This window comes from Chenopodium quinoa, unplaced genomic scaffold, assembly GCF_001683475.1.
Source record: "Chenopodium quinoa cultivar QQ74 unplaced genomic scaffold, ASM168347v1, whole genome shotgun sequence".
In the NCBI taxonomy this organism is placed as follows: Eukaryota; Viridiplantae; Streptophyta; class Magnoliopsida; order Caryophyllales; family Amaranthaceae; genus Chenopodium; species Chenopodium quinoa.
The window spans coordinates 974641-988327 of record NW_018742770.1 but is presented as its reverse complement, the minus strand read 5'-3'; the positions used below and the strand labels follow the sequence as shown (position 1 = coordinate 988327).

Genomic DNA, 13687 nt, shown 5'->3' with positions numbered 1-13687 from the left:
TCTAATGGAGCTTCAAGCATGGCGTCAGCTCCATGCTCAAATACGAATTTGCGTTTTAGTTTAATTCCAGGTGAATTTCTGAATTGATGATCATGTTCTTCAAATTTTGATTTTCTGGTATTTTTGTAGGGTTTAGGGTTTATCAATTTATCACTTTTCAATCTTTTTCAATTCTCCAATTGACTTCGGGTTGTTGTTTGTATTGTTTGTATTGTTTGTTTGGGTTCTACATTGCATAGTTTACACTTTACAATACTCTAATAGGTGAAGGGGTAAGTTACGTTATGTTTATCTTACTCTTGGTAAACAAAAATTACTTTAGTGAATTGAAATTAATTTGTCAAAAATAAATTATTTTTATTATTATTAGAATTAGATTATAATTATTTTTGCTGACTTAAAGTAATGTTTACTAAATATTAGTTAAATAAGATGAAAAGAACATGACTTAAAATAAAGGGAAAATAATGTAGAATTACCTGTAAAATAGGGTCATTTGTGAAGAACTACCCATTTTTTTTATTATTTGTTTAGAACTACCCGCAAGTTTGAAAAAGTTTGGGTTACACTACCTGTTTAGGGCATTTTTCCCCGCCACGTGGACCAGTCAGCACCTGCCACGTGTTAGCCACGTGGACCATTCAGGGGGATGCCACGTGTCATGCTCCAAGAGGTCCAACATGGACCAATCGCGTCACGTCACGTGGCCCACTATCTACCAACCCGAAAAACGGCTAACTGGGCTCGAATTCCGAGGCAAGCTCAATCAGTCCTAGGTTTTACCATTTAACCTAGGATTGAGCACGTATTTCGAGGCTATAAATACAGTAATTAGCCTTCATTAAACACATTTAGAATTAATTAATCATCTCACCAAGAGAAGCCTAAACCCTCGTGCATACTACTTGCTAGACCAGACTTAGCATTAATTGCACACCTCGATCACTCCTCCCTTTTGAGGAACCAGATCACTTTTACTTTCCGCACCTTTTACTCCTTAAACACGTTCTAACTTGATTGTCGAAGGCGGAGCTCCCACCAACAGGAGTTTCCGTTGTTTTGCAAGTACAGGCGCATGGATCTAGTCCCGAAATTGTAACTCTCTCGCAGGACATCAAAAAACCCCAAAACATTTTGGCGCCGTCTGTGGGGAGAGTACTTTCGAGATGGAATCACAGTCTGTACCGATTCTAAGTGAGAAGCGTCCCATGGACGACCCCCTGGTTCAGACGGACTAGGATACTGACAATGAAATTGAAGTCGAGACTCATACGACCTCTGACGGGATCTTAAGAGCTCGACGCACCCATCCCACCGAAAGGAGGGAACGGGAGGACTGTCTGGCTGGATCTAGTAAACCAGTCGGCCAGCCGCTTGATCATCAACAGGCGGCCGAGGGATCTGCCCCCATCACCAGAAACAAACTCATGACCTTCATGAATAGTTTCAAGGGGGAGATCGGAGAGCTTATCAACAAAAGGGTGACCGTTCCACCAAAGGAACAGTCGGCCAGAAGACCCTCCCAATCTGGGAAGAAGCCTGTAAAGGATCGGGAGGCGACTCCTTACCCTAAGCCTAGGGAGAGGGAGGCGCCAGTGATCGACCTAACTAAGTACCGCTTCCCCTCACTAGGGAAGAGAAAGTCCATCCGTCATATTCAGCCGGACGGGTCAAAAAGGACATACTCTGATACCCGAATGTTGCTCGAGCAGAAGAAGAATGACCGACTGTCAGAGTCGGCCTCTACGTCTGATTTTCAAGACAGTCTACATAATACCTCCCTGAGGTATTCAAAATCAAATTATGAGATCCAGACAGCCGGAGCCTCCTCTCGTTCTGGTTCCCAGAAACATCATGTGGCCTCGTATGTGCCTCCTCAACCATATGTTCCACAGTTCCAATATTTCATGCAGCTTACTCTTTTTGGAGGACAGGTGGCAAGGAATATCCAGCCTTTGGACTGGAAACTTAGGTTGCTCAAACTTGGAGAACAACCTTTTCCTTCTCTAAGGAAATAATAGAGGCCGCCCAGCCGGCCAAAGTAAAAAATGTGTTGGTAAGGGCATATGATGGCACTACCAACCTAGAAGACCACTTGATGGCATACACCAACCTTATGTACCTCTAAGGGTTGGATGACGCCACATGGTGCAAGTGTTTCCCGGCCACATTGAAGGGCGTCGCCCAGCAATGGTTCGGCAACTTGCCGGTCGAGTGTATTAACAATTTCAAGACCCTCGCCTACTTGTTCACATCAAATTTTGCAATGAACATTCCTGCTAAGAAGACCACCCTTGACCTGGGGGCCATACAGCAGGGAGAGAAGGAAGGACTACGCTCCTACATTAAGAGGTTCAATCTGATGAGAATTCAGATACAGGGACTACCTGATGAAGTAGCTTACACAGACTTTTTCAAAGGTCTGAAGGACGGGTCGAACTTCAAATTCGACCTCGTCAGAAAGAGGGTGACCACCCTCCAAGAAGCAATGATGGAGGCGGACGCCCACATTCAGGTGACCGACCTCTGCAATGTTGGAAAGCAGTCAGACCACAAGAAGTCCGACAAAAGAGAGAGTCGGCCAAAGCAGTCGGCAAATAAAGAAGAGAAAAGGAGAAAAGAAGTCTAGGCGGCTGACTCCGCTGAACAGCCGTCCCAGAAGAAGAAAAGGGAATTTAAACCATACTCCCCCAAGTATGAGTTTAACAAGGATAACTATTCCATCATCAAGGAAATCAAGGACCGACTCTCAATTGAGAAGCCGACCGCCATGAAGAGTTCCGTCAATAATCGGAACAAAGATAAATATTGCTATTACCATGAGGACATTGGTCATGACACCAATGAGTGCATCAGCCTCAAGCGCCTCTTGGACCGCCTGGCAGACAAAGGAGATCTCAACTCCTATGTCAAGAAATCAAAGGGTACCCAACACCCCAATCAGAAACAGGCGGACCGAAGAGGGCGACACCTGCTGAAAGCTCCGATACTGACGAAGCGCTAGTCTATACAATAACAGGCGGCTTCGCAGGAGGAGGCCCTACTATCCGGGGCAACAAGGACAACATCAGACGTCTAGATGTTAACTCTGTCAACCAGGGACGAACCTCCAAAAGTTCATTTCCAGAAATTGTTATCATTGAGGAAGACTTAGGGGGAATCAGGGGGCCGCATGACGACCCCATTGTAATTGAATGCAAGGTGGCCAACCAGAGAGTTGGGCGGATTCTCATAGATACCGGGAGTTCATCTGATCTCATCAGCAACAAGTGCTTGGAAAAGATCAAGTACAAGCCTGACAGCATACACCCGGTCTCTCATCCCTTAGTGGGATTCAGAGGAGGGGTCGTGCACCCAGTTGGACGGGTGGATCTGCCCATCTGCCTGGGTGAGAAAGGGGAGGGTCGTCACATGGTGGTCCTATTCTTGGTGGTCGAAGAACTGTCGGCCTACAACATGATCTTAGGGCGACCCACCCTGAATAATTCAAAAGTTGTTATCATTCCATCTCTCATGCTTCTCAAGTTTAAGAGAGATGATGGAACAGTCGATCCCCTTAGGGTAGACCAGAAGATGGCCAGGGAGTATTATCTCTCTGACATCAAACCCACTGTGGAGGCAGTCGACCACAGTGGGGAGACTACAAACCTTGAGCAAGTCAAAGGAGTCGCGCCTGCCTCAACAGCAGCCGGCAATAAGAGAAAGGCCACCCATCTGGAGGCCGAAAGAACAGAAAAACAATAGCAATCATTGGCTAAGGAGCGGTCAGATGAATTCCGCCCTCAGTCGGCTGGTGAACATGTAGACATCGTCGTGGACGACTCTCGCCCTGAGAGAACTGTTAAGGTCGGGACGACTGCTTTTGCTTAACTTGGTGCTGACCTACACCAACTGCTAAGGGAATTCAAAGATGTATTTGCATTTGAAGTTCATGAGATGCCAAGCATAATCCCGGATCTGGCCGTACATAAGCTTGCTCTGGATCCCAAAAAGAAGCCAGTCAGGCAAAAAAAGAGGAACCATGGTGAAGAACGAAGCCAGGCGGCAGCCGCCGAGGTTAAGAAATTGCTGGACACAGGATTCATTCGACAGTGTTACTTCCCAGACTGGGTAGCGAATGTAGTACTTGTGAAAAAGTCGAATGGGACCTGGTGCATGTATGTAGACTACACAGACTTGAACAAGGCATGCCCCAAAGACAATTACTCGCTCCCAAAGATCGACCACCTGGTCGACTCTACAGCCGGCCATGCCTTGATGAGCTTCATGGACGCCTACTCAAGCTTCCATCAGATACCCCTGTGGAAGAAAGATCAAGAGAAGACGGCATTCGTCACAGATCAGGGGTTGTTTTGCTATACTGTCATGTCGTTCGGACTAAAGAATGCGCCTGCCACCTTCCAAAGAATGATAAATACGGTCTTCTTCAACTAGATGATATGATTGTTAAATCTAAGATCTGGACGAACCACCTAGCCGACCTCCGAGAAACATTCACCACACTCAGGCGGCACCAGGTCATGCTCAATCCCAAGAAATGTGTTTTTGGTGTTGAGTGTGGGAAGTTCCTCGGATTTCTAATTAATCAAAGGGGGATAGAGGCTAATCCCGAGAAGGTATAGGCGGTCATAGACATGCAGTCGCCCCGCACTGTCCGAGAGGTGCAAAATCTTACGGGTTGCCTGGCGGCATTGGGGAGGTTCCTCAGCCGGTCGGGCGACAAATGCCTTTACTTTTTCCAAGCTATCAAGAAGAAGACCATGTTTGAATGGGGGCCGGATGCAAAGGCGGCCTTCCAAAAGTTAAAACAACATTTGCACTCCTTGCCAAGGCTGGTCAGCCCTCTACCCAAGGAAGTACTATACATATATTTAGCAGTCTTTGACCATGCCCTTAGTGCCGTCCTCCTTGCTGAAAGGGACGGCTTCCAGCTCCCGGTCTACTTCATCAGTCACGTCCTAAAGAACGCCGAGTTATGAAACCCAATGGTTGAGAAGTTTGGACTTGCCCTCTTCATGACAGTTAAAAAATTGAAGCCTTATTTTCTGGCATATCCGGCTGTGGTCTACACCGACCAGCCAATCAAGCGGCCACTGACAACCATGGAGTCGTTAGGCCGAATGATCAAATGGGCCATCGAGATCCAAAGTCTAGTGATCACTTTTGAGCCAAGGAAAACGGTGAAGGGGCAAGCATTCGCTGACTTCATAGTGGAACTAACCAGGCCGACTGATCCTGAGAACTTTGAACAAGTTTGGAAAGTCTATGTGGACGGGAGCTTTACAATGAACGGTTGTGGAGCAGGCGTCATATGTCAGTCCCCTGAAGGGGACAGGTACGAGTACGCACTACTATTTAAGTTCCAAGCCTCGAACAATGAGGCGGAATATGAAGCCCTTTTGGCTGACATCCGCATGTGTAAGGCGGCTGGGGCAAGAAAGATAGCCGCCTGTTCTGACTCACAACTGATTGTAAGCCAATACCATGGTGACTATGAAGCCACACATTCGGCTATGATCAAGTACCTACAAGCGGTAAAGCAGGAGGCCATGACACTTGAAGAATTTCACATAAATCAAGTGCCCAGGTCCGAGAATAACCAGGCGGACACCCTCTCTAAACTGGCATCATCAACTTCCTGCGACACGCCAAGGACGGTTTTCTGGGAAGTAATGGAGAAACGAAGCATCGAGGAGGACCCCATTGGGATCCTAGACAGAAGCTCCACCTGGATGGATGACATCCGGGCATACCTAACAGATGGCACCCTACCGGCTACTCACTCTGAGGCGGTCCTGCTGAAAAAACGGGCGTCCAACTTTGAAATGCATAAAGGGGAACTCTTCAAAAGGGGCTATCTCCAACCTCTCTTCAAATGTGTCACCCCGGAAAAGGGGCGAGATATCTTAGAAGACTTGCACTCGGGATACTGCGCCTCCCACGTAGGCGGCAGGTCCCTAGCTCGTAGAACCAGGCGACAGGGATATTTTTGGCCAACCCTGGAAGCAGACGCTATGGAGATGGTGAAAAAATGCGACAAGTGTCAGAGGTTTGGCAAGCTAATCCATCGACCGGCCACTGATCTGACGACCATACATAGCCCCTTACCATTTGCCAAGTGGGGCATGGACGTCTTGGGTCCGTATACACCCGCAACAGGAGGTCGGAGATACATCCAAGTAGCAGTCGACTACTTTACCAAATGGGTAGAGGCTGAGGCTGTCAAAGGTATCAAGACCAAGGACGTTATCTCATTCATTTGGAGGAACGTTATTACACAATTTGGGGTGCCCATGTCAATGGTCTTTGATAATGGTCCTCAGTACGAGATGCCTGTTCTCAAGAACTGGCTGGGGGATCAAGGAATTGCATACAACTTTGCATCAGTTGGCCGACCCCAAGCAAACGGCCAGGTAGAAGCGTTCAACAAAATTATCCCTGACGGTATCAAGAAAAAGATTAAAAAAGCAGGCGGCCTATGGGCAGACGAACTACCACATGTTCTCTAGGCCATAAGGACGACTAAAAAAGGGGCGACTGGCGAAACCCCATTCCTCCTGACCTATGGGGAAGAAGTTGTTCTACCCATTGAGCATTACGAGCCGACCCTTCGTGTCATGTTGTATGACGAGGCGGCCAATTGGGAATCCATGCGCCTAGCATTAGACTCACTCCCCGAGCGTAGGGGCAACGCAGCCCTACGCCATGAGATTTACCGTCTGAGAATGACAAAAGCTTATAACAAGAAAGTACGCAGGTGTCCACTGAAAGTGGGAGACTTTGTACTACGGAAAATGGAAGCAGTCGGTAGGGCTAATGAGTTGGGAAAGCTAACTCCCAACTGGGAAGGACCCTACCGGATCTATGAGGAGGTTAGAGATGGAACCTATCGCCTGGAAACACCAGACGGCCGGCTCCTACCTAGAACATGGAATGTAGACAATTTGAAGAAGTATTACTTCTGAATGATGTAATTGTTACAAGGGTTATTAATAAAACTTGCAATTATTTCAATACTTTGTACTTTTATCAGAGGGGCATGCCGCCTGTAAATTTGCAGTCGGCTACTCTCCAATATGTATTTTACTCTCATTAGAAGGGCATGCCGTTTGAACATACAATCGGCTACTCTCCAAAGAAGAGGGCCGCCTGAACCTAAAACAGACGACTACTCTCCTATACTCCAAAGTCTAAGGTAACTTAGCATATACGTTCACCATGAACTAAACAAGGCCTATGGCCGGATGATCATCCCAGGCGTCAGGCCGACTAATCTTATCTAAAAATTAAACTAATACGACCTGTCCCAACAGTATAGCAGGCGTCCGGCGACATCCCTCCGGATAAGATTCGTCGCAGAGAGCAGCTCCCTTTTGGGTGGAATAATGCTCTATAAACCACAAACAAACGGACCCTAACGATTGTCCTCAAGGACAACCCCGTACCCGTTTACACTTGAGACAAAGATAACTACTACTACCCGAACCAGTGGTAGTCAGTTCACATCTAAGTCGGATGACCGCCTGTCATTACTTGGGATAAATGCGGACAGTACCTTTTGAGTTAATAGCCAAGAAAAACTTGGCGAATCAAGGGGACCAGCCGGTCTACGTCGCCTGGTACCTCTACTACTCAAATCAGTGGCAGAGACTGAGTAGCCCCGAGGGAGACTCATAGTCACACAGTCTAGTTTGGAACCTAAAAGGAACAAGAACACTTGTTTTTTGGCAAACAAGTGTACTTGGCCACTATTCCAACTAGGTCCACCAATGCAGGCGCAGTTGTACAAATCAGGCGCCTCATCCACATGAACAGGCAACCTGTCTCTACCAAACATCAATGCCTTGTAAAACTGCTGAAACATTTTGGCATAATTTGGGTTACTAGCCAACGACACTTGGCGAATAAAGGAAGTCAAGTGGCCGTTCATTACTATTCCATCTAGACCTAATAAGGGAACCTCTATAGCTGATGCAGGCAGATCCCATCAAAACAGGCGTCCCGTTTACAGATGGTCTGTTTCCATCAAACTTGGAAAACAATTAAAATAAAAATAGGCGCCCAGCTACCTAAGTAGCGCCCTTATAAGAACAACGCCAGGCCTACTGAAATAGGACGACTGTTCCTGAACTAGGCGGCTACCACAATGGTCCAAGGCTTGGGGAACCCTGCTAAGATCTTGGTATTTAGCCCCTCAACTACACCTACTACGACCATTGCTTAAATCCCTCAAGACAGCCGCCTGTGCCCAAGCGCAACCAACAGGCGGCCTGGTTAATGTTTCTAAAATAATCCAAGTCTGGAAAGTCTTCTATCCTAATCTTTCAAGGGAAGGCCGACTGAACTCATGACCGACTAGCTGATAAAGAAACAATCAATCGGCTAGGGGCAACAATATCAATCGGTTGGGACACCCACTAAGATGTCTTCTATACTTAGCAACATTCAAACATTCAAAAACATTCAAATGGCAAATTTTGATGCAAAAAGGAAGACAACAAGCAAGAATAGTCGGCATGATAAACAAGCGGCTATTAAAGACATTCTACACTTGGAAAAGGGAAATAACAAAATTAAGATTGCTGGACAAGATGACTAAACAGTTGCCAAAATTCATTCATAAACAGCGGGCCATGGAGGCCGGCAAAAATATTCATAGACCCCGACCCCTTGGTCAGGTAAAAAGATACAAAAAAAAAAGAAGACGACACGCAGGCCGAAGAAGAGTTGAAGAATAAGCAGCTTAAGCATTGGAGAGAGGGGTTTCAGTAACATCGGCCGCCTGATCAGCTTCGGCAATGGGCGCCTGCTCCTCAAGCACACGCTCTTGTGGCTCATTAGGCGGCGCCTGTTCTTGGTTGGCGTCCACCTCCTTTTTCTCAGTCTCCCCATTGTTGACGTCCGCCTCCTCCTCCTCTCCATCTTCATCCTCACCTTCAGAAGAGGAGTCGGTCGCCTCATCCTTCGCTTCATCCTCATCGTTCGCCTGCTTCATAATCTTGATGTTATATTCTTCAGTGCAGGCGGTGAATTTGGACTCCCATTGCTCATAGTCTGAGTCTGGGAAGAGGGCAGTCCAGGTCATCTTCATGATGGCCGAAGAGTCCTCCATCATATCTTGGGCCAGGGCCATCTTCTAGGACTCAGCCTTAGCGCTGAGTTGCTTGGTCAGGGCCGCCTCTTGGGTTGACAGGCGCTCCTTGAGTTTCTGGTTCGACTTTTTATGCTCTTCGGCCGCATGTTTTGCATGCTTCAGCGGCTGCAACTGGGTTTGAAGGTCCTTAACCGCCTTCTCCAGCTCCAAGTTTTTCTTCTTGGCCGCCTTTAATTCGGTTTTGAACTGCAAGGTGGCAGTCGCCTGATAATACAGAATGTCAGTTGTCAAAATCTCATTTTGAGCAATTTGAAACATTGCCCGGTCACAATCAGAGGCGGTCATGGCCTTCGCAGCCTTTACCTCCTTGTTCTTTTCGTTGATGAGTCGGCGGAGACCATGAACACGAAGCAAGGCCTGCGAATCAACAAAATAGGCGTCAAAATTTTCCAAGAAACAGGCGGCACTTAAATGCAAATGTTGCCCAATAAAGAAAAATCATCAAGTCTACCTCAGAGAGTAGACCCATGATAGAGTCCAAGTCAAGGGTGTCGACTCCCGTGACTGATTTCCTTCCATCTGAGGGAATAATTGACCATAGACTTGGCCATCTGGACCAAGTCCGGCTCCTGATGACCGCCTGTAATAGAAAACATGGAAAATTAGACAAAGGGAAAGCAACAGGCCGCCTGATCTAGGAAAGATTGACAAATTTAAACCAATTATACCTCTTGGAGGCCGAGTGTCCCTAGGGACGGTTGTTTGTTTTGACCCACTTTGAGGGGTCCGCGCCTGCTTTTCAGCTGGTTGTTTCCTAGTAGAACCAAGCGTACTCCTAGCCGTCTGTTTTCGAACCTTGGGTTTCGGCTGCTGGGAGGGAGATAATCTGGGTGCCCCGTCCTGTGACAATAAAAAGTTATTAGTATGGTAGAAGCGGGAAAGCACAAAGAGTTTTTACAAGTGTGGGAAGCTCACCTTGGACTTCTCCTTTGAGGGAGAGTCGGTAGAGGGCCTCCTCTGGCCAATAATAGCCGCGTGAAGAAGGGCGGCCGCCTTCTTAGAAGCAGAGATTTTGTTTATGGATTCACCTACAAAATGCATCACAGAGTTAGTAAAAATTCAAGCAAAACAAAAATGCAAGAACATAAAAAGAGCCGACTACCTCTAGTGGTCCGTTCGCTTAGGCCACAGGCAGCCAGGAAATACTCATCATACAACCAATTGAATTTTATGCAGTTCAGGGGGATTAACTCTCGTACCCCTGTAGCAAAGTTGGCTCTGATCTCTACTTTGAAGAGACCTTGATCAAGGATCTCCTCCTTGACTTTACGAGGAACAGGCGACAGGCTAGAGTCGCCTGCGAGGAGAGGTGGATCCCTGATCCACCTATTATACCTCTTGTTGAGAAGATTATTGGGGCTAGAAACAATGAAAAAGGTGTTCCTCCAGTCTTGTTCTCCTTCCCCCTTGTCATCAAGTAGCCCTTATGGCTGGAAATCTGGTACCAGCCGGTATCGCTTGCTTTTGGGGTCCAACTCAGATAGTTCATTTGGGAAAACGCTGCAAAATTTGGTTCAACCCCATACATTTCACAGCCGGCCACAAACCCCATACAAAGTTTGGGGCCAACTGCCAGAGCCCCACCTGGTACCCATCCAGGATTTGTTGAATAGCCGGATGCAAGGGGAATCTTAACCCAGCCTTAATGGTCGCCTCATAGCACCCAAAACAGGCGTCCCCATAGCTAGGCCCCTCATGCCAGACTACTATATCTTCAACATCCGACACTATTAGAAAATAATCAGGACCCATTACATGGTCCGCCTGAAATGTCCCTAGTCTCTCGGTCATGGCTTTAATCCTGCCTTTGGGGACATGGCAATAGTAGGGGGTGTTCAACTCCCTATGAGAAGAAGACGGCCCTGCCCAGCCGTCCCCCTTTCCGATAGCATGGGAAGCCCTCGCCTCATGAAGACGAGAATGCCTCTCTTCTGAATCCGGGGAATGCCGGCTAGATGAGCTATACTCAAAGTCACTTGAACTCTCAGAAGAGGCCGACTCCTCTTTCTCAGAAAGGACCGGCTCTAGTCCTGACATATCAACAAGCATAGGGGTGGCCCCCTGAACCTCCTCAGATTCTCCTAAAATTGAATCACTCGGAGTGCTTGGGACACCAGACAGCTGGTCCGAGAGCTCGCTCATCTGAACATAATATGAGGAGTCGTCTGAATTTGCATATCTGGCCATCCTCTTTGTTCTGGCCATAGTGTCCTGCACAGACACAAAGACAGTCGGACTTGTAGCACAGGGCAGAGATTGGTCCAAAAAGGGGCAGGCGACACTCCTAGTCCTAGATTCAGCCGTCCCCGGTGACCGACTAATCACTAACCTAGGTTGTGCCGGGTGCTTTTGGGATACCATATCTTCAAAAGAAAAATGCAAAGAAATGAAAAAGTGCAAGAGCAAACGGTTACCTGAAGATTGGAAGTTCTTTGAGAAAGGAGATGGAAGTCTAAAGCAGCCGGTCTCCACAAACATTTGGCTAGCGCAAACAGTCGGATGAATAACAGTTGTCCAGAAAATTTTGGAGCTTAAGTTCAGAGGTTCTGAGTTCTCTTGCAAAGTTCACAAAATGTGAACAAAAGACTTGGTAAACATGCCCTTATATAGGGTTATTCGAGAATTTGAAGGGTCACACCCTAAATTCAAAAATAGGCGGAAAAAAACAGACGGCCTACCACAGGTCGACACTTGTCACAGGCCGTCGACACTTGTCACAGGCATCACGTGACAAGTCACGTGACCCCTGTGAGGGGAAAATGTTTAGGGCACTTTTCCCCGCCACGTGGACCAGTCAGCACCTGCCATGTGGACCATTCAAGGGCTGCCATGTGTCATGCTCAAAGAAGTCCAGCATGGACCAATCGTGTCACGCCACGTGGCCTACTATCTGCCAACCAGATCACTTTTACTTTCCGCACCTTTTACTCCTTAAACACGTTCTAACTTGATCGTCGGAGGCAGAGCTCCCACCAACCGGAGTTTCCGTTGTTTTGCAGGTACAGGCGCACGAATCCAGTCCCGGAATTGTAATTCTCTCGCAAGACATCAAAAAACCCCGAAACACTACCCATTAACGTTTTACATCCAAAAAACCGTTAGTGGGCCCCACATTGTACACATGCCAATTCTTTATTGGATAAAAAAATGAAAAAAATAACAAAAAAAAAAAAAACTGAATCCCAAACCCTAGCCACCAGCCCAGCTGCCGGCGGTCCCGAAACCCCAGCCACCAGCCTCCACCCCCTTCTCTCTCGCCGCCGATGTCGGCCCCCTCCCCTTCCCCTCCTCTTCCCAAACGCACAAAAACGCCATTAAAGCTCATGCATGAAAGCTTGAGAAACATCATTTCTTCACCAAATTTTATTAAACTTGTACCAAAATGTTCGCAATTCAACATACAATCAATTAGAGCAAACAATTTTGTGAATTGCTTCACCAAACAAAAAAAACCCCAATTTAATTTTTTAGGGTTCTTCACAAAAATTGGTGGTGATTAGAGTTTAGGCTGGTGGTAATGGTGGTTGTTTTTTGTTGTGGGTTTTCCAGTGGTGAGGGGAATGGGGTTGCTCGATTCCGGTGGCCGGTGGGCAGTGGGGATGGGGTGGTCAGGGAAGGAGGGTGGGGTTGGGTTTTGATTTTTTTTTATCCAATAAATAATTGACACGTGTACAATGTGGGGCCCACTAACGGTTTTTTGGATGGAAAACGTTAATGGGTAGTGCTACCCAAACTTTTTCAAACTTGCGGGTAGTTCTAAACAAATTAAAATTAAATGGGTAGTTGTTCACAAATGACCCTATCTTGTGGGTAGTTCTAGAAAAAATTCCCTAAAATAAATGCAGTTTTTGATTAGGAGTCACCTTACTCAACACGTGTTGGTGAGCAAAAATTCCAAGTACCCAACATAGGAAATGGAATTAATTAGGAGTGGTGGTTTTAAAATCAAATATGATCCGGTTTAGGAGTGGCAATTTTAATATTGAATACGATCTGGGGGGTTCCAATTCTAGGTAAAAGAAATTAAAAATTGATTCCCTATTTTCAAATATCACAATTGATTGAACGCAATTATCTGACATATAATACTCCCTTCGTAATAGTTGTATTAGTTCAACTAGCACATTTATCAATATACGAAGTATAAGTTTAACCATAATGCAAATGTGTATTTGTAAAAGTTATAAAAATGTGATATAGTTTTTGAATTTTGAAATGCACAAGAGTTTTAGATAGAATCCAACATTTTAGTACTTCAAAATTACCACAAACCAAGCCTTTTTCTTATAATTGTTAAGCATAGAAATTTCGGCTTCTTATACCTTACCAATTGCGCCTTCTAAGGGACAAAATTAAAATAATAAGTACACAAAAAATCAATCCTTTTAATAAATGTCAACTAACTTACTTAATGAAAGTATTGAAAAGTGCGTGATACTCAAAATTTGAGATCAAATCCTTTTAACATTACTATTTTTACGGCTCTTTTTACACCAAATAAAAGGTCAATTTTTTCAATTCAATTTACCACAA

General features: G+C 46.2%; 1 protein-coding gene across 1 annotated transcript; it reads right to left on the bottom strand.

Moving 5' to 3' along the window:
- Positions 1–8743: 8743 nt before the first annotated feature.
- On the bottom strand, positions 8744–9133 carry LOC110724474 (acidic leucine-rich nuclear phosphoprotein 32 family member B-like). The gene has a single exon (XM_021903893.1). The coding sequence runs from the start codon at positions 9131–9133 to the stop codon at positions 8744–8746; it is 390 nt and encodes a 129-aa protein (XP_021759585.1).
- Positions 9134–13687: the final 4554 nt, after the last annotated feature.

What these genes read in the sequence shown, in the direction of transcription:
- LOC110724474 (XM_021903893.1), bottom strand. Translation starts at nt 9,133, where the DNA reads ATGGCCCTGGCCCAAGATATGATGGAGGACTCTTCGGCCATCATGAAG.